We start from the raw sequence: 21,927 nt of genomic DNA, 5'->3' as shown, positions 1-21,927 counted from the left end.
AGTAACTTATCCATCAGAGGGCGGACAGAATGAAAACCACAATCACAAAAACTAACCAAACTGATCACATGGACCACAGCCTTGTCTAGCTCAATGAAACTATGAGCCATGCCATGTAGGGCCATCCAAGATGGACAGGTCATGGCAGAGAGTTCTGACAAAATGTGGTCCACTGGAGAAGGGAATGGCAAACCACTTCAGTATTCTTGCCTTGAGAGCCCCATGAACAGTATGAAAAGGCAAAAAAGTATGACATTGAAAGATGAACTCCCCAGCTCAGTAGGTGCCCAATATGCTACTGGAAAAGAGTAGAGAAATAACTCCAAAAAGAATGAAGAGACACAGCCAAAGCAAAAACACCACCTAGTTGTGGATGTGACGGGTGATGGAAGTAAAGTCCAATGCTGTAAAGAGCAATATTACATAGGAACCTGGAATGTTAGGTCCATGAATCAAGGCAAATTGCAAGTGGTCAAACAGGAGATGGTAAGAGTGAACATCAACATTTTAGAAATCAGTGAACTAAAATGGACTGCAATGGGTGAATTTAACTCAGACAACCATTATATCTACACTGTGGGCAAGAATCCCTTAGAAGAAATGGAGTAGCTCATAGTCAACAAAAGAATCCAAAATGCAGTACTTGGATGCAATCTCAAAACTGACAGAATGATCTCTGTCGTTTCCAAGGCAAACCATTCAGTATCACAGTAATGCATGTCTATGCCGCAACCAGTAATGCTGAAGAAGCTGAAGTTGAACAGTTCTATGAAGACCTACAAGACCTTCTAGAACGAACACCCAAAAAAGATGCTCTCTTCATTATAGGGGACTGGAATGCAAAAGTAAGAAGTCAAGAGATACTTGGAGTTACAGATAAATTTGGCCTTGGAGCACAAAATGAAACAGATCAAAGGCTAACAGAGTTTTGCTAAGAGAACACGCTGGTCATAGCAAATATCCTCTTTCAACCTCACAAGAGAAGATTACGCATGGACATCACCAGATAGTCAGAGTGATTATATTCTTTGCAGCCAAAGATGGAGAAGCTCTATACAGTAAGCAAAAACAAGACCAGGAGCTGACTGTGGCTCAGATCATGAACCCCTTATTGCCAAATTCAGACTTAAATCAAAGGAAGTAGGGAAAACCACTAGACCATTCAGGTATGACCTAAATCAAATCCCTTGTGATTATTCAGTGGAAGTGAGAAATAGATTCAAGGGATTAGATCTGATAGACAGAGTGCCCGAAGAACTATGGATGGAGGTTCGTGACATTGTATAGGAGGCAGTGATCAAGATCATCCCCAAGAAAAAGAAATGCAAAAAGGGAAAATGGTTGTCTGACAAGGCCTTACAGATAGCTGAGAAAAGAAGAGAAGCAAAAGGCAAAGGAGAAAAGGAAAGATATACCCACTTGAATGTAGGGTTCCAAAGAATAGCAAGGAGAGAAAAGAAAGCCTTCCTCAGTGATCAGTGCAAAGAAATAGAGGAAAACAATAGAATGGGAAAGACTAGAGATCGCTTCAAGAAAATTAGAGATACTGGGAGGTAGGCGGGAGGGGGGATCAGGATGGGAACACATGTAAATCCATGGCTGATTCATGTCAGTGTATGGCAAAAACCATTACAATATTGTAAAGTAATTAGCTTTCAACTAATAAAAATAAATTAAAAAAAAAGAAAATTAGAGATAACAAGGGAACATTTCATGCAAAGATGAGCACAATGAAGGACAGAAATGGTATGGACCTAACAAAAGCACAAGATATTAAGAAGAGGTGGCAAGAATATACAGAACTATACAAAAAATATCTTCATGATCCAGATAACCATGATGGTGTGATCACTCACCTAGAGCCAGACATCCTGGAATGTGAAGTCAAGTGGGCCTTAGGAAGAATACTATGAACAAAGCTAGTGGAGGTGATGGAATTCCAGTTGAACTATTTCAAATCCTAAAAGATGATGTTGTGAAAGTGCTGCACTCAATACGCCAGTAGAAAACTCAGCAGTGGCCACAGGACTGGAAAAGGTCCATTTTCATTCCAATCCCAAAGGCAATACCAAAGAATGTTCAAACTACTGTACAATTGCACTCATCTCACACTCTAGCAAAGTAATGCTCAAAATTCTCCAAGCCAAGCTTCAACAGTATGTGAATTGTGAACTTCCAGATGTTCAAGCTGGATTTAGGAAAGGCAGAGGAACCAGAGGTCAAATTGCCAACATCTGCTGGATCATCGAAAAAGCAAGGAAGTTCCAGAAAAACGTCTCCTTTTGCTTTATTGACCATGCCAAAGCCTTTGACTGTGTGGATCACAACAAACTGGAAAATTCTGAAAGAGATGGGAATACCAGACCACCTTAGCTGACTTCTGAGAAATTTGTATGCAGGTCAAGAAGCAACAGTTAGAACTGGACATGGAACAACAGACTGGTTCCAAATCGGGAAAGGAGTACATCAAGGCTATATATCGTCACCCTGCTTATTTAACTTATATGCAGAGGACATCATGCGAAATGCTGGGTTGGAGGAAGCACAAGCTGGAATCAAGATTGCCGGGAGAAATATCAATAACCTCAGATATGCAGATGACATCACCCTTATGGCAGAAATTGAAGAACTAAAGAGCCTCTTGATGAAAGTGAAAGAGGAGAGTGAAAAAGTTGGCTTAAAACTCAACATTCAGAAAAATAAGATCATGGCATCCAGTCCCATCACTTCATGGCAAATAGATGGGGAAACAATGGAAACAGTGACAAGACTTTATTTTCTTGGGCTCCAAAATCACAGCAGATGGTGACTGCAGCCATGAAATTAAGACTCTTGCTCCTTGGAAGAAAAGCTATGACCAACCTAGAAAGCATATTAAAAAGCAGAGACATTACTTTACCAACAAAGGTCTGTCTAGTCAAGGCTATGGTTTTTGCAGTAGTCATGTATGGATGTGAGAGTTGGACTATAAAGAAAGCTGAGGGCCGAAGAATTGATGCTTTAGAACTGTGGTGTTGGAGAAGACTCTTGAGAGTTCCTTGGACTGCAAGGAGATCCAACCAGTCAATCCTAAAAGAAATCAGTCCTGAATATTCATTGGAAGGACTGATGCTGAAGCTGAAACTCCAGTAGTTTGGCCACCTGATACGAAGAACTGAGTCACTGGAAAAGACCCTGATGCTGGGAAAGACTGAAGATGGGAGAAGGGGACGACAGAGGATGAGATGGTTGGATGGTATCAACAACACCATAGACGTGAGTTTGAGTAGGCTCTGCGAGTTGGTGATGGACAGGGAGGCCTGGTGTGCTGCAGTTCATGGGGTCACGAAGAGTTGGACACAACTGAGTGACTGAACCAAACTGGATTTATTTAAAAAAAAAAAACCTTCTAGATCTAACTGAATTTATGGCAAGGCTATCAAATATATAGTCAATATATTAAAATTCATTATATTTTATAGACAGATTGTTTATAGTTTTTAAAGAAAGTTAATTACAAATCTAAAATCTTATCAAAGAAAAAGAAAACTATAATACTGCCTCACATATGACTATAGATGGAAAAACTCTAAATAATATATTACCAAATGAACTTCAGCCCTATGACAAAAATCACAGTATATTACAAGAATTGTTTAAAATTTAATTTTAATTAAAAACAAATCAAGGCACCAGTAAACTTACACCAAGAAACAAATAGTAACAAATCAATACATCAATAAATTTAAGATGAAAAACTTAAGATTTTATCAGTAGATAACAAATGGTCTTGGACAAAATTCAGCAGTTCACTAGCAAACAAAGTAGGGGTTCTCTGGTCCCCTACAAATATTGAAGGAAATTATTTAGAGGCAACAAGAATAATTTATCTCCAAATAGAGTGAACATTATAGTAAATGATTAAACACTGGGATATTTCTAAATTCAGAGAAATTGATGACTGCTATTACCATAATATTCAACTTTGTTCTGAAGAGTCTATAAAAAGAAGAAAAGTAAATAAAGTAATAAGTATAAATATTAGAAAATAAAATTTATTGTTATACAGATTATGCAATTTATAACTTAGAAATTTGTCTCATAAAAATAGAATGAGTGTTCAGTAGATAGATAACTACTGCTATATTTAAGATAGGAGAAAATAATTGCAAATAAAGTGTCCAGAATACCATTCAAGCCTATTAGAAAACAAACAACAGAACAACAATAATGGAGAAAGTTTAAGAACAGGAAATTCAAAGTAAAGAAATGATTGGTCTAGAACCACATTTGAAAAATGCTCAACTGAAATTGAAATTTATCAAAATATTTAGTAAAACTTATACCTAATATGAAGCTGTAGGAAAACTCAATTCAATAGGAGTCTAAGAGAACAACTTGGCCATATCTAGTAGAATTGGAAGTGTATTTAACCTATGATCAACTTAGCAATATCTAACATAACTGAAAGAATATATAATGTATGAGCAGTTCTACTTTTCCATGAGTACAATTAAAGAAAATCCAGTTTACACAAACCAGTGGTCACAGACAAGGATATATCTGAAATTGAAAAATTGTTAAACCTGAACATTAAAAAATAAGAGGTTTAAATACACCGATATATTCATATAAAAAACTAGATTAGATAAGTGTTTACTTTTGTAGAAAGTATCAGCCCTACATTTAAAGCACAAGCAGTTGACTGCAGAGGAAGATATGAGCAACAGAGAAACACTCCATGCATTTCCTTTCTCAACATAGGTAAGCACCTGCCATGAATCTGGACTGTCCATCTTGAGGGTCACTCTTCTTCAATTATGGCAGCATTTTCAGTGTGGGTTCACACCCTGAAGATATTAGGTGTTGTGAATGAAACTTCCTTAGTAAAGGTTAAGAAACAATAGGATAAAAAGCAAATTTTATTGTAGGCCTCTCAAGTCCTTTGATTGATACTGAGCATTTTTTCCTTAGAAGGGATTTATTATTTAGACATTCATTAAGTGACCTCAGAACATTTCCCCAGTACCATTAAATACTACTATTCCCAGAGACATTATTTTAGATATGTTGAGTTAAGGCACTGGTTATCTATGTGTAATATTACAGATATGGTACTATTGTTAACGTCCTTCAGTGTGAAGTAACATAGTGATTGAGTAGGAGGCAGTCTTTTTTTCTTAGGAGTTGCATGATATATAGAGAGGTGAAATGTTATGATGGCTATGCATGCATGTTTATTCGCTCAGTCATGTTTGCCTCTTTATGACCACGTGGACTGTGACCTGCCAGGATCCTCTGTCCATGGAATTCTCCTGGCAAGAATACTGGAGTGGGTTGCAATTCCCTTCTCCAAGGGATCTTCCCAACCCATAGATCGAATCTGGATCTCCTGCATTGCAGTAGGAAGGTTCTTTATGGTCTGAGCCACCAGGGAAGCCCCATGATGTCTAATGTCTATATTTATACTCAGATACTACAGTAAAAAATGTCAAAAATTATACAAAGCAAATCAAATCAGAGAACATATTAATAATCATTGATTCTAGAGAGGCCATTATATTATTCATTGCATCTTTCTTTTATTTTTCCAAATAGATAAGTGGTCTTTTCATTGTTAGTTTCTAATTTATCATGAATTTGGAGCAGAAAAAGCAGACAGTAACATGTCTGCTTTATGGCTTATAAAAAAAGCATTACAGCACTCCCAGATTCTTCAAAAGCCTTCTCTCATAATCTCCACATTTATCAACTCTAGAGATTTCTTTTTCACATTAGTTTTTGGAAATGACTTCTTAATTTTAGAGGTGAAAGTTTATTTTACTAGACTTTATCCATAATTATTTAAGTAAAAAATGAAAGATAGTGGACAGTTTTTTAAAATGCCTTATATTCACAGGGTCTTCCTCTCACATGAATTTACTAATATCACTGAAAGTAGTAATTATTGAACACATTCTCTTCTAAAGGTCTTTTAATTAACATTTCATCCTTAGAAAAGTATTATTAGGTAGGTACTATAATCACCACTTTAAAACTGAGGCACAGAGGGGAAGAGTGCCTTGCCAATACCACACAGGCAGCGGTGGAATTATGAGAACTCTAGTAAAAATCTACCATGGCTAAAGTCTTCTCCCACGTCTGTCACATTAACAGAATTATTTTCTGTTGTAATGCTGCATAAAGTGTGGTCTGTGTACTGATGCTGGTCCACAGGTTGTTTGCTTCTGGTCTGCAATGAGTTAAGGTACAGACACTGAGAACAAATATTTATAGAGTTATTCACAGAAAGAGGACATGGCCAATTTATGTCTGTTAAATCCAATAACAAAAAATTGGGGGAACTTCCCTGGTGGTCTAGCGGTTAAGAATCCATGGGCCAATGCAGGGTACATGGGTTCAATCCTGGTCCAGGAAGATTCCATCTGCTGTGGGATAACTAAGCCTATGTGCCACAACTACTGAGCCTGTGCTTTAGAGCCCATGCTCTGTAAGAAGAGAAGTCACTGCAATGAGAAGCCCATGCACCAAAACGAGAAAGAGTAGCCCCCTCTTGCTACAACTAGAGAAAGCCCTCATGCAACAATGAAGACCCAGCATAACTTCTAAATTTAAAAAATAAATATTTTTTTAAAAGTAGTAAAATAAATTGGGGGCTTCCATTTTGTATGTTTGTTTTTCTTTCAGTTTTATTTATCTGGTAATCCAATTTCATTGTGCCTTTTAAAAGTACTGGTCAACAACAATTTTTGTGGGGAGGTGGTATCCTTCATCTTGGTTTCAGATGCACTGCAGCAATATCATTCTCTAAAGTTAACCAAGACTGGGTGATGCTTTAATTTTTTCAGCTCTTTCAATCAACGTATGTAGTATAAAACTATTTCTGTTAACTTTTAAGCATGAAGCAAAGGGGATTACCACATGTTCCCTAACAAGTAAAATTTTTCTTAATTATGAATTCTCTGTTGTTATAAAAAGCATTTTCTAAAGGTCACTGTATCCTCTGTAGGGGCTTCCCCAGTAGCTCAGATGGTAAAGAATCCACCTGCAATGCAGGAATCGTGGGTCAGGAAGATACCCTAGAGAGGAAATGGCAACCCACTCCAGTATTCTTACCTGGGAAATCCCATGGACAGAGGAGCCTGGTAGGCTAGTCCATGGGGTCACAAAGAGTCAGGCTTAACTTAGCAACCAATCAACATCCTCTTTACATTATGCATAGGGATTCCTAACTAATGTGCTTTCTCTGATGTACAGTGAGTTTATCACGACGAACAAAAGCCTTCCCACATTGTTTACATTTATAGGGTCTCTCACCAGTATGAATTCTGTGATGTCGTTTAAGTTCTGACTTAACACCAAAGGCTTTCCCACATTCTTCACATTTATAGGGTTTTTCACCTGTATGAATTGTGTAATGTCGAATAAGTCCTGATTGAAGACGGAAGGCACCCCCACATACTTTACACCCATAAGGTTTCTCACCAGTATGAAGTCTAAAATGATGAGTAAGGTGACGCCGGCGACTAAAGATCTTTCCACATTCCTTACATTTGTATGGACTCTCACCAGTGTGAATTCCTTGATGAAAGGTAAGTTGATAACTACAAATAAAAGCCTCCCCACATTTGTCGCATATGTAGGGTTTCTCCCCGGTGTGGATTCTGTGATGTTGAGTAAGATAACAGCGCCGACTAAAGGCCTTCCCACATTTGTCACACTCATAAGGTTTCTCACCAGTATGAACTCTCTGATGTTGAGTAAGGTAATAACTACGGACAAAGGCTTTCCCACATTCCTGACATTTAAAGGGCTTTTCACCAGTATGAATTCTGAAATGCAGAGTGAGGTCTGTTTGAAGGCGAAAGGCCTTTCCACATTCTTTACATACATAGGGTTTTTCACCGGTGTGAATTTTATAATGTTGAGTAAGACTGTAGCGACGACTGAAAATCTTTCCACATTCTTTGCACTCGTAGGTGTTCTCATTGGTGTGAATTCGCTGGTGTGAAATAAGTTGACTGCTACGAATAAAGGCTTTCCCACATTTCTTGCATTCATAGGGTTTTTCACAAGTATGAATTCTGTGATGTCGAGTAAGATTATAGCGACTACGGAAGGTTTTTCCACATTCTTTACATTTGTAGGGTTTCTCACCAGCATGAATTCTATGATGTCGAGTAAGATCTGCATGAAGCCTAAAGGACTTACCACAATCTTTACAGTCATAGGGTTTGTCACCAGTATGAATTTTCTGATGTCGAACAAGGTATGAGCCATGACTGAAGGCCCTCCCACAGTCATCACATTTATAGGGTTTTACACCAGTATGAATCTTCTGATGTTGACTAATATATCGTTGTACCTTAAAGGTCTTTCCACAAATTTTACATTCATAAGGCCTCTCACCAGTATGAATTCTTTGATGTTCGGTAAGCTGATAGTGAAGTGTAAAGGCCTTCCCACATTCCTTACATTCATAAGGTCTCTCCCCAGCATGAACTGTCTGATGTACTCTAAGGTCTCGAACACGACTAAAGGCCTTTCCACATTCTTTGCACGCATAGGGTTCCATACCAGAATGTATTCTCTGATGTTCAGTAAGGTGATGATGAAGCCTAAAAGTCTTCCCACAATTGTTACATTCATGGGGTCTCTTCCCAGCATGAATTCTCTGATGTACTCTAAGGTCCCCCACACGACAAAAGGCTTTCGCACATTCCTTGCATTTATAGGGTCTCTCATCAGTATGAATTCTTAGATGTTGAATAAGGTGTGACTGTTGTCTAAAAGCCCTCTTACATTCCTTACATTCATATGACTTCTCTATGGCATGAACTTTCTCATGTAGAGGAAGAGCGACACAGTTTTGGATTATCATTTGACTAGCATATCTCATTTGATGTGCTTCTTGTCTCTCAAGCTCATGTTTACACTGCAAATCATTTCTGAAAATGGTGTCCTCGTGGATATAAGTTTGACTTTCATCCACTGTCTGCAACTGAAACAAATGTGTTCCACAAATATCCTTTTCTGGAAATAACTTCTTGGTGAAACACTCAGACTCCAAATCTGGAGGGGAAAAAAGGAAACAAATGCTGTGATGTGATTTTTCTATGTTGGGGGTAGAATAAGGGATTGCATCTTATAGTCAAAATAAAAGACAACCTAAGAATAACACAGATTAGAAGTTGAGTTTTAGAGCAGAGGTTGGCAAACTTCTTCTGTAAAGAGCCAGATAGTAAAAATTTTAGCCTTTATAGGACATACGGTCTTTGTGACAATTACTCAGCTCAGCTGTTCGAAGGGAGCCTAGACAGTATATAACTGAATAAGTGTACCTATGTTGTAATACCACATATGGTGTATGGACACAGAAATTTGAATTTCGTAAAATTTTTATGTTTCACGAAACATTCTTCTGATTTTTTTCAACCACTAAAAATGTAAAAACTGGTTTTAGCCTGTGAGCCATTCAAAAGCAGATGGTCAGTTGTTTGTCTGCTGGATCCTGATTTAGAGAACTCCAAATAGTTGTAATGCAATTTGAAAGAAGGCAAAAGGCTTCAGAAAATGATGTGGTGCTAAAAGAGGGTAAAATGAGTGATTAGATGAACAAATTAAGTCCGTGGTCCCCCTACTTAGGATGGATGTAGGGGAGTTCCTTACGTATACTGCTTTTTGGGCAACAACAGAAACAAAAGGAATGAAAATCTATAGGAACAAATTCTGAATGTCTTTGTTTTTAATCTTTTTCATTAGATGATTCTGATGCAAATCACTTTGAGAATCTGTACATAATTTTTTCCCCAAAGGTTTCTCTTTAATCTCTTAGAATAAAATTCAGCCAAATTACCACAGATAAAAACATATCACCACCATATTGCCTTGCTTCTCTGTACAGGTCATCTTCTTTACTACAACATGTGGGAATCTATATCAATAGTACTTAAACTTGGGCACAGTCTTGCTTTCAAGTAAGTTGGAAATATGTATAAAATAATTTTATGCAGTGGAGAAAAGAATAGAAGTATAAATATAGAAGAGGACTTGGAAACATAGATAAAATGATTGTCAATGGGGAAAAGAGAAGGCAGTTCCTTCTTTGAAATGGGAGGGAAATAGAAGAGAAGTGAAATAAGGAGAATGACAAATGAGGGTAAAGATGAAGTGCTTTTGGGAGCTCATGCTGAGGGGCTTTTAATGTTTTCCCAGAAATCAGGCCTTTTCCCCACAGGCCTTGGGCCTTTGAAAGGAGCCTTCATCTCAGGGCCAGGTGTCTCCCTGACCCAGAGGGTGTGATGGCATCCACCTTGGCTGATCTGGCATCACTCACCTGTGAACCAACTTCCTGTTCCTTCTCTCAATATCATCCAGGGCTCTTTCTCTTGCTCCAATAAAGTAATCATGTCTGGCTTAGGAGTGGAACATCCTGCTCACAAGAAAGAAATGCCACATGACTTACAACAAGCAAAATTCAAAATGACTTAATTTAGACTTGGTTACATCTATATTAAACTCTAGGTCAAAATATGTGTGTGTGTGTGTGTTTGTGTGTGTATATATGTGTATGTGCATGTGTGTGCTCAATCCTGTCTGACTTTTTGCAACCCTATGGACTGTAGCCCCCAGGCTCCTCTGTCCATGAATTTTCTAGGCAAGAATACCAGAGTGGGTTGCCATTTCCTACTCCAGGGGATCTTCCCAACCCACGGATCAAATCCACATTTCTTATGCCTCCTGTACCAGCAGGTGGATTCTTTAGCACTACATCACCTGGGAAGTCCTATAGGTCAAAAGAGCATTTGATAAAATGGAAAAGGCCATTGAAGAATATTAACATTTGATGGATTCATGGTCATAGGACTAAAGAGGCCAAATAGGGGAGGGAGAAGGTCTGTTCTGCATTTAAAGGCAGTACAGAAAGGCATTGAGGACACAGACTCTGAACCCCTGTGGTCTGGGTTCAAATACTCTGTCACTCGCCAGCAGTTACTCCTTCCATGTGTTATGCTTTTATCAGTGTAAATGGGGCTATTATTACCTTAGAGGACTCTTGTGAGAATTAAATGAATTAATATATATAAGAGCTTGCAAGGATGCCTAGCATGCAGTATTATTTTTGTTGTTGTTCTTATTTTAGTAAAAGAAAAATTTCTTGTTACTGTTTAGTTATTAAGTCATGTCTGACTCTTTTGTGACCCCATGGACTGTAGCCCATCAGGCTCCTCTGTCCATGGGATTTTCCAGTCAGGAATATTAGAGTGGCTTGCCATTTCTTTCTCAAGGGGATTTTCCCCATTAGGGATCAAACCCATGTCTCCTGAAGTGGCAGAAGGATTCTCTACCACCGAGTCACCTGGGAAGCCCAAAAGAAAAATATTGTCTTCAAAAATACTTCCAAGTTCTTCTTCATAATTCTTTCTTTTATTTATTTTATTTTTAATTTTTTTTCTTTCAGAATTCTTTCAATAGAAAATGTAAGATTCACAGACTAGAATTTTCAACCACAAAGTAGGTTAGAGAGAATATGTCTCTTCTAGGATGGGATGAGTTTACTTCAATTTTAAATGAATATTACTGGGGACTTTCCTGATGATCCAGTGGTCAGGACTCTGTGCTTTCACTGCAGGGGGTGTGTGTTTGATCCCTGGATGGGGAACTAAGATCCTGCATGCCAAGTGGCACAACCGAAAAAAAAAAGTAAATGAATATTGTTAATCCATCTATCACTATATAAACTGTAGAGGCTCCTCTGATGATCACGAAAACACAAAACTCTAAGACTAGCTAATTCTCAGGAATTCTGAGCATGCACATTATATGACACCTGACTTCTCTGAACATACTACAGGACTCAAACCTAGAAATAATGTAGAATAACAGGCAACTGTAGGAAGGACCAGAGCAAAGAGTGAAGGTCACTGAAGGATAGAGAAGATGGCACTTAACCAAATGCCCGTTTCCAACTCAATAATACTCAAACCATTCTTTCAAAATAGGGGAAAGCCATTCAGCTGGTGTCTTAAAACAGAGCTCTGAAATTCAACAGTGGAGAAAACTGGTACTCCAGAAGGCAGACGTCAATTATTTGTGCAGATATCCTTACCCAGTGAGACCAGGTTGCTGTAGTTCTCCAACATCACATCCCGGTACAAGGCCCTCTGAGCAGGGCTCATGCACTCCCACTCTTCCTGGGAGAGGTCTACGGCCACATCACTGAACGACAAGGACATCTGCAATGACAGACCCACGTCTTATAAACAATGTTTTAACTGTATTTTCAAAAGGGGAAAACTGCATTGTAGGAAAGAGGCACTGTAACAAGCAGTTAATCTGCTATCAAGCCCGTAACATGTATGGAAGAAAAAGAAAACCAGTAATTTGTAAAATGTAGTGCCTATGTACTTTTGAAGAGTACAGTTGTTACAAATAGAATGTCCTGTATATCATGTAATGAGTGAATAAAGTTTTCCAGTGAAACAAAATCATATAAATAAGCACACTGCCTACCATGTGAATAGTTTAAGTTGTAAATAAATGTGAGTTATGTTGTTTTCCTTTCAAAAAACTAAAAGAAAAATAAGTAATGAATTGTTTTTCCCCCAAATACTCCAAAATCTCTAAGAAAATAGGACTTTACTGACATTTGATTTGGCGCAGTTGGTAACGAATCCACATGCCCAGAGTTTGATCCCTGGATCAGGAAGATCCTCTGGAGGCGGCAATGGCAACCTACTGGCAGTATTCTTCCCTGGAAAATCCCATGGACAGAGGAACCTGGTATGCTACAGTCCATAGGGTTGCAAAGAGTCAATCATGACTGAGCACAGCACAGTGGCAGACATTTGATTTAATCAATACTCAGGTTCATTATTATGCAAGATAATATCATAAGCATTTTCCCTTGTCATAACAGATGACAAATTATTTTATTTACTGGCTGGCTATTCACCCATCTTGTAGATACATTGGACTAATCCTTCTGTCACTTTTAGGCATTTAGGTTGGACAAAATGTCTAAGGTCTCCCCCAGTCCCTTTGAAAGTGAAAAGTGAAAGTTGCTCAGTCATGTCTGACTCTTTGTGACCCCATGGGTTATATAGTCCATAGAATTCTCCAGGCCAAAATACTGGAGTGGGTAGCCTTTCCCTTAACCAGGGGATCTTCCCAACCCAGGGATCAAACCTAGGTCTCCCACATTGCAGGTGGATTCTTTACCAGCTGAGCTACAAGGGAAGCCCTAGCATTTCTTTCTAAAGCCTAGTCCCTTTAGCCTTTCTTCGTCCCCCCATTAGGGATCTGGGAGGGTCTTCCCACCTGCTACCACCACCACCACCATCCCTCAGGAACACTTGTTTGGATCCTAAGCTGAAGGATGCTGATGCAGGATGACCCACAATGACACTGATGTCACCAGAGACCCGCATACCCTCCTCAAGCACAAAGCTGACTTCTGTCCTGTTATTTATCCCTCTGGGGACCCCTTGGACAGACCCTTGAGATTCCAACATGTAGGCCTCAATCACACTCCAATCTAGTCCTATAAACCTCTTAGAATATGAGATCTCATCATGTGCAAAAAAATCAACACTAAATTCCATCTTATCAACCTGAAACACTCAGGTCTGTGGAGTCTAATGGACCATCATCTCTGTGTCATGGAATCATGACTCTAATGAGAGAAGTTCAAGGATTTCCCTCAAGCAACTTCACCCACCACTGCTCCACCAATGGTCCTTAGAGAGACTGAGTCCTTGGAGAGGTGATGAAATAGGTGAACACTGGAGAGAGAAACAAGGGGCAAAGAAGAAGGCCACTAAGATGTGTGGCTCCATCCTTCACTGAGATCAGAGTGATTGAGGGCAACTTAAGCAACAGTGCTGTCTCAGGAAGGAAGTTTCAGGATAATAAACGTGATCACATGAATTCAAAAACCACATCTCAAGGAGGAGAAATGTGAACTTACATGGGCCATGGCTGTAGAACTGCAAGAACTTCGTAGTCCTCTTTGGGGTTCCTCCACTCGAAAAGCACAGAATCCAGAGAAGCTAGGACTGGGCGGGGAATGAGACTCTGAGACCAGCTGTGTCTCAAAGGAATCCCAAAATGACTTAGTTAATATGATCCTGTTTTGCCTTCTTTGTATTTCTATCCCCATGATATCCCACATACAAATCAGAAGAGAAAAGAGGGAGCCTAAATGAAGCCAAACTTCCCCTATACCACAGGGGACCACCTGCACAAGTCTACAAATCAGGGGCTTCCTGCATGAAGCTAGACCAGGCACTCCAGCAGAAGGGTCTGCAGGGACTTCCCTGGTGGTCCAGTGGCTAAGACCCTGACCTCCCAATGCAGGGGGCCAGGGCTCAATCCCTGGTCATTGAACTAGATCCCACATGCCACAACAAAGATGGAAAATCCCACGTGTAGCAACTAAGACCCGGTGCAGCTAAAGAAAGAAAGAAAAAAAGGGTCTTCAGTCCACCCAAATTTCTGATGATGTTGATCTGTATCTGTTCCATTAGTCTCACTTTGAATCTAACATCATTAGAAGCAAAACTGTTAGATATGAAGTTGTGCTATCACAATAGCCACATATGACTATTTATATCAAATCAAATTTAAGTAAAATTAGAAATTCACTGCCTCAGCTGCACCAGCCACATTCGGAGTGCTTGAGAGGCTCATGTGGCTAGTAGCTACCATACTAGAGAATGTAAATACAGAACATATTCATCTCTGCAGAAAGTTTTACTGGACAGAGCTGGTAAGAATCATACAGACTAAATTTCATTTTTTCACCACAGAGTTCCCCTAAACTCAGAATAAACTGGCCAAAAGCTGACAGAGGTTGCTAGAGAAATACTATTTCCTTTCTATGAACTCCCAAGAAATGTGACCTGAGTATCTCTAGTGGCTTTATTACCTCCTTGTTGTTGTTGTCTAGTCGCTCAGTCGTGTCCAACTCTTTTGCGATCCCATGGACTTTAGCCCAACAGGCTCCTCTGTTCATGGGATTTCCCCAGCAAGAATACTGGAGTGGATTGCCATTTCCTTCTCCAGGGAACCTTCTCGACCCAGGGATCGAACTCGCATCTTCTACATTGCAGGCAGTTTCTTTACCACTGAGCCACCAGGGAAGCCCTTATTACCTCCAATCTCATGCTTATTCTGTCTATTTTGACTTTATAATATTTGCTGTATTACAAGAAACTTAAGGATAGTGACTATGCTCAATGCTTGTTTTCCTCTAACTACCATAAGACTAGGCATACTGTGAGCCCTTATGTCTGTTACTCAACCAAAACTCCATTTTTAGGCAGTTTTTCTTAGCACACTAAGATACATGCACAAGATGTTTATCATATAACAACTTAGAATAACCAACTGTTAGAAAAATAAATAGCTATAGGAGGCAACAGGTTAAATAAATTATGGTCAGTTTTTCGCCCCCCTTTGGACTTTTTATTTTGTTTTGGGGTACAGCTGATTAACAATGTTATCATAGTTTCAGGTGAACGGTGAAGGGATTTAGCCATACATATACGTATATCCCTTCTCTCCCAAACCCCCTCCCATCCCGGCTGCCACATAACACTGAGTAGAGTTCTGTGTGCTACACAGTGGGTCCTTGTTTGTTATCCATTTTAAATATAAAACTATGGTCAGTTTTGATGGCACACTAAGGCCCCTATTAATACCGATTATACTGGTCAATATTTTATGTTGGAGAAGGATATTCATGATGAATCACTGATTGATACAGGCAAATTAAACAAGTATGGGGAATTCTCTGGCTGTCCAGTGGTTAGAGCTCTGTGCTTTCACTGCTTAGGGCCTAGGTTCGATACCTGGTGGGGGAACTAAGATCCTGCAAGCTGAGCGGTGCAGCCGGGAAAAAAAAAAAAGTATGTAAAATTAAGGGAGAGATTATGTCATTCGTAACACAGACTCTGTTGTTGATTTTCAGAAGGTAAGCCCTAATCTGACAGCTGCCAACTTCTTAGTTAGTTTATTGATAAAATGGGGATAAGAACAGTACCAATCTCCTACAGTTGTCATGAAGATTGGGATATTACATAGACAGCATTTAGTGACATGTAATTGCTAAATAAAAGTTAGATGGTATTGTTATGAAATTATTTTCTACTTTCTGTTTTTATAGTAAAATTTGATTCTCATGCCCACTTTTTTTATAATGATATTTTACATATTTTAGAGGCAAGGCTTTAAGTGGTAAGCACATCTCTCCTCATCCTTGCTACTACAAAAGAAGAGACACAATTCTTCAACATAAAGTTGATAAAAAGAATTAAATGGAGAATATTAATAAGAGGTTCAATCTTACTCTCCTGTTCTATGTAAAGATTTACATTAATATTTACAGTTATTACCATTTTATTCTGTTTTCTACTATTATAAACCTGTCTTCCAAAATATTGTTTGCATTTAAAGATATGTGGACTGGAGAGGTTATTACTGTGTCCTGTTAAAGCAACTTAATTTTTTTAATATTTATTTATTTAGGCTGTTCTGGGTCTTAGTTGTAGCATGTGGGATCTAGTTTCCTGACCAGGGATCGAACCTGGGCTCCCTGCATTGAGAGCATGGAGTCCTAGCCACTGGACCACCAGCAAAGTCCCAAAAGCAACCTAAAAAAGTTTCATCTTGAAAGGCTATCTTATTTGATAAATTGTGCCATTATAATTATTCATAGTTGATTTATATAATGCTAAATTTGGAGGTATAAATACTTGAAAGGTTTATGAAGCTTCACTGACATGTTCCTCCTCTTTCTATATTCATGGAGATATAAGAAACCTCTGGTTTGGTAGAATTACTTTTTTCAAATAAGAGTTGTGGAATCTGTGTCCTTTGAATGTTCAGTTAGAACAGTTTCTATTCTGCACACACATACATACACACACACATATACAGGTTCACAGAAAAAAATTTTTGCTAAAATAAACCTCCCCAAAATATTAATCATGATGCCAGGGTTATTTTAACTTTCTTTTTTACAAGTCCCTTATGTAATATAACTGAATAACCTTTTGAAAAAAATAAGTATCAATTCCATAATATTAAGTATACAACAAATCTATATCCAATTAAAAATATTTGAAAATCTTGGAAGCAAATCTGTTTGACATGTGTGGGAATAGTAAGGGAATCAGTATGACCATTATTAATAAAGACTAACAACTCTTGAACATTCTTCTTCAATACAATAAGACCTTTTCACAGACAAAATTCTCCTCTGAATGAACATATCAGGTGAGGGGCATCTGCAGACTAAATAAAAAAATGTGGGCAAAGCAGACAGACAGTGTTTGGTTTGTTTCCCCTGTCTCCACTGAATAATCAACTGAAATATCACTCTGGATATAACACTTGTAAAATATCTCTGAATCCCAATAATAGTAAATGCTATTCATATAAAATTTAAAATTTGAGTATTATTGTTCATCACAATGAATCTTACTTTACTCATATGCACATTTTTTTTCTTTTGACAAACTCTTTATAAGCAAATCTCAACCCATCAATTCCCTGGAAAAAATCTTACGCATGATGACACAGATTTCCATGATTTCCAATCACGTTCCTGCTCCTAAACACCTTAAAAAGCAGATGCCCATGTCACTGACACCAATCAGACCACCTCTGATCTTGCCTCACTTTTAAACTGAGGTTCTGCAGGACAGCAATGATGTGATTTCACTTAAATATTCATCTCATTTGCTTTATTAAGCAAAGTTGTAACTTTAGACTCCAGGATATATATTTACTATTACAAAAAGTGAATGAGAGGGGGACCCATCTGCATGGCCCCTCATTTATTGAGAAGGAAGGCCTAGAATAGGTCACTGACATTTCAGGAAAAGAAAAGCAAATGTTTCTATGTACTAAAAACAAAAATGCATTTATGAACAAAGAGAAAGTAGAAGCTCACCTGATCTGCACTTTTAGATGGGGAAAATTTTTTCCTTTCTCTTCAGGATCCTTCTTGCAAAGACTGGCAGGACTGGGGAAGAAGGAAATCATGAGACACCAAGCCTTTCTTAGAGCACAGCCAGACGGGTAATGTCCCCTCCAGGGCCACATCAGCTCTACCTCACGCCTGTGACCAGATGGGAGCCCGTCTTTGACATGATAGCTGACTCCTAGGATCAGAGGTAAGGGGATGCTGTGGTTCAGAAAAATGCAGCAGCACCCACATTGCCTCCAAGTAAGGACCCCTCTCACCATTTCCTCCCAGGAGTCTGTCTCGGAGACACTTTTAGCTCTAAAAGCCCCATTCCAAGCCCAGGACTGTGCCTTCTTGCTGGGAACCTTAATCTTGGGGTTCAATCTTGGACTTTTCTCTTGAGAACATAGCTCTGTGCAGACACCAGGGCTGAGGGGAGGGAGGGTAAGGCAGCAAGAGCGTGGGTCAGTCACACTCATCACTGAACCAAGCACCAGTATCAGACAACCGCACCCATCGACAGGAGGCCTGACTTTGTCCTCACACAGTCACACAATCGCTTTCCTCCTCTCCTGCCCGCATAGGCCTGAGGCTGCAGGCAGAAAAGCCTCCCTGGGCTCCTCACTTTGGGCGGCATCTCCATCTCCACCCCGGACAAATCCTGGTCCGCCTCACCTAGCACCAACTTCTCCCCCAGCTTCTACAAACTCACATGCGGTGGCTGGGCAACCCGGAAAGGACGGCTCGGTGAAACCCTCTGGGTGAAGTTTACACGCGGTGGCTCAGGTGAGATGGCTGCGCAACCCGGAAGGGACGGCTCCGTGAAGCCCTCTGGGTGAAGTTTCCCAGAAGGCCCTCCCCCTGGGCCTTCTGGGAAATGTAGTCCACGGCCCGTAGCCGGGGGGCTTGGGCTCTGAGTGCGCAGGCGCCCGCACGCTCGGACAGGGCGGCTCTGGTCCCGGACTCTGGTACCCGCGTACTCGCGCAGTGAGCTGACAGAGCTCTGCCGGGAGCAGTCCCGGCTGTGCGAGCCTCGACGGACCTCCAGACAATGGAGTCCAGAGTCTTGACAGCCGAGTGCGTCCGTGGTGCCGCCCTGAGGCCGAGCGCGTGCGAGGCGGGTTCTGTCCGATTCTTCCCTCGAGGTAGTCCCGGCGCGTGGTTCACAGGCGTGTGTCCCTATGTACCCGGCCTCGTGAGCGTGTGTACGTGTGTATGTGTGTTTGCCGCTGTGAGGGTTGCGGGACCGACTACGCCTTCGGCTGAGAATGAGTTTGTTTCTGCGTGTGTGTAATTCTTCGGGTGCCAGACGGCGTGTGCTGAAGCACCACCTAACTGGAAGGAGTCCACGGCCTGGAGTGTGATTCGTGACTGAGCAGTGAGGTGAGAGCCGCGGTGGAGACCGTGGCTGCGCAGGAGTGTGACTGGGGTGATGTGTGTGTGTGTGATGGGGTGGGTATGCGGGTTGCTGTGTGACGGGGGTGGTTGAGCGGCGGGTGCAAGTCAGGCTGTGTGGAGGTAGGTCTGTGAATCTGAGTGTCTGTGTGTGGTACATCACGGGTGCCAGTGGCCTTGTGACTGGTACACGTGTGTGATCATATGAGCCACAGATCTGTTATAAAAAAGAATACGTTGCATCTTCCTGCAGCATCAGCTGTGTTTCACGACTTGAGCAGAAGATTTGTCATTTATCTGTCAAACAATTTTTGCCTGTCTGTACAGAATGAATGGTCTCCTCTAGTAGCTCAGAAGGTAAAGCATCCGCCTGCAGTGCAGGAGACCCGGGTTGGATCCCTGAGTCAGGCAGATACCCTGGAGGAGGGCATGGCAACCCACTCCAATATTCTTGCCAGGAGAACTCCCATAGACCGAGGAGCCTGGCTGGCTACCATGGGGTCGCAGAGTCGGACCCAACTCTGTGACTAACACACACATAGAATTGAGTGAATTTTTTCATAGAGAAAAATGGAAACCATAGTAATTTTTTTTAATATGAAGGAATTCTTTCCACTCTTCTGTGATGTTATGGGTCTGTGGCAGATACTTTTGAGAATCTTGGACTGAAAAAATATTTCACGTTATGCTTGGGAAGGCAGTGTGCCATAGAATTAGTCAGATGATAACACATTCTGTACTTCCTCTCCCCTTTCTGAGCAATTCAGTCCTAAAGCTGTAAGATGGGCTTGGAGCCTGAGCAGGATGAGGAGGGTGGTCATGCAGGGAGTGGCTTGAGACACTGGGGCTGGGATTCTGATCAAATATGTAAGTATATCAAATGCAATGGGAGCAGCCAGGCATCTCCCTATCAGCGGGGAACCTCAGACATGGAAAAGGAGATGACTAGAATGAACCTTGGGATGGTAGGTTGAAACTAGATGTAATAGTTTGAACTCACAATTATCTACATGGTTCTTGGCCTTCCCCAATCAATAGAAAGTGACTAAAGGCCAGACAGGAAATTCACACAAGGCTTTACTGGGACTCCTGCGGGCTGCAGTAGGGAGCATAACAGGTTCCCTTGTTTGCTCCCCGAGGGGTGGGTGTGAGCTTGTTCCTTATATGGGGTGAGGGTAGGGGTGTGTCCAGGGGTCAGACTGGAGGGGTAGCTTAGGTGGTTTGCCCACCCTCTGGTGGTGGTGAGTGCAGGGAGGCATGTGCAGTAACCCTGCTTTTGCTTCCAGCTCTTCAGAAATGGCATTTGGGGTTTGCGGGGTGGGTTTTTTTTTTTTTTTTTGGTATCTTTTGGTTCAGAATTTGCCTGTGTATGCAAACAGTTATTTGTAGTCCCATATACTTTCTTTGTATTTTGTAGTTCAAGGAGAGGTGTGTCCAGGTGCAACATTGCAGTACTGAAGCAGAGTCCCAGGCCTGTCTCAGATTGATACAAAAATTAGTAGGTGCTGGACCACTGAGGGCACCAGGCTTACTTCTGGAGAGAACCCTGCTCTCCCTTGCAGGACTCTGGGGTCAGCATCTGCCTGGCCTGATATATCCCTGCTTCAGCAGGAGTAGTCACTGTTCTGAGCGTTCCACTGGAGCCTCCTATCCTATGACATGACAGTACGTATACCTTAACAGGCAAAATGTCCAAGTCATGTTTTGGGATAATTTGTGAGGATAAGTAAAGGAAAAAAGAAGATGCAGTCTTTGGGATGTTGAGCACCATCTATTTCAGGCTCTTTCTTCTTATACATCATCCTCCTCCTCTTCTCCCCACGAGGCTGACATAGAAGACTGTTTAAGTCATCTGGGATGGCTGTGGTGTGATCTGTGGCATCATGACATGGCTTCTGGTCTGGGCAGACAGTGGTGATGTTTGTCATGTTGCTGCATTGGTACAGAGTCATTTTTGATCAATCAAGTCTTTTTTAACAACTTAGCAGTACATGTACTGTAGTCTCATCTGAGCTATGCTTACTGATCCTGGTTGTACTCAAAGGAAATGTTACTAAGGAATACATGAGGGACTTCCCAGGTGGCCCAGTGGTTAAGAATCCATCTTGCAGTGCGGAATGTGGGTTCGATCCCTGGTCAGGGAACTTAGAGCCTTTGTGCTGTGGAGCAACTAAGCCTGTGCACCACAACTAGAGTCTGTGTACCAAAATAAAAGATCCCACATGAGGCAGCGAAGATCTCGAGTGCTGCAACTAAGACCTGATGCAGCCAAATAATAGTAATAAAAAAAAAAAAAAAAAAAAAAATATATATATATATATATATATATATATATATATATATATGAAACCTGGGGAAATGATCAACATTTGTCTAAACTGTTGGCTCTAGCAAGCCAGGGTATACTCTCCATTGTAGGAATTGCAGAGGTATTCACAAAATGGATCATTACTGCTCCTGGGCAGAGTTTTATAGGAATTTCTTTTTCAGTGGAAACCTATCACCTGGTCCTTGGATGATGGTCACACAAGTGTACTATTTATAAGTTGTTACATTATACATTTATATTTTGGGCTTCT

At 40.6% G+C, this 21,927-nt stretch overlaps 1 protein-coding gene across 1 annotated transcript; it reads right to left on the bottom strand.

Annotated features, from left to right (window-relative positions):
- Positions 1-315: 315 nt before the first annotated feature.
- Positions 316-21,311, bottom strand: LOC136161331 (zinc finger protein 546-like). The gene is made up of 6 exons (XM_065926097.1): positions 18,666-21,311; positions 17,939-18,010; positions 13,949-14,065; positions 12,089-12,215; positions 10,316-10,411; positions 316-9,051 (listed from the first exon to the last, which is right to left on the bottom strand). The coding sequence occupies exons 3-6, from the start codon at positions 13,955-13,957 to the stop codon at positions 7,208-7,210; spliced, it is 2,076 nt and encodes a 691-aa protein (XP_065782169.1). The 5' UTR covers positions 13,958-14,065; positions 17,939-18,010; positions 18,666-21,311; the 3' UTR covers positions 316-7,207.
- Between the last annotated feature and the right edge of the window lie 616 nt (positions 21,312-21,927).

Source organism: Muntiacus reevesi, chromosome 2, assembly GCF_963930625.1.
Source record: "Muntiacus reevesi chromosome 2, mMunRee1.1, whole genome shotgun sequence".
Classification (NCBI taxonomy): domain Eukaryota; kingdom Metazoa; phylum Chordata; class Mammalia; order Artiodactyla; family Cervidae; genus Muntiacus; species Muntiacus reevesi.
The sequence above is the reverse complement of the archived record's forward strand: the minus strand, read 5'-3'. Positions and strand labels throughout refer to the sequence as shown.

Coding starts and splice junctions, on each gene's coding strand:
- LOC136161331 (XM_065926097.1), bottom strand. Junction 10,412..12,088: donor CAGCAACCTGGTCTCACTGG/GTAAGGATATCT, acceptor TCTTGTGAGCAG/GATGTTCCACTCCTAAGCCA. Junction 9,052..10,315: donor AACAGGAAGTTGGTTCACAG/GTGAGTGATGCC, acceptor TTTCCCCTCCAG/ATTTGGAGTCTGAGTGTTTC.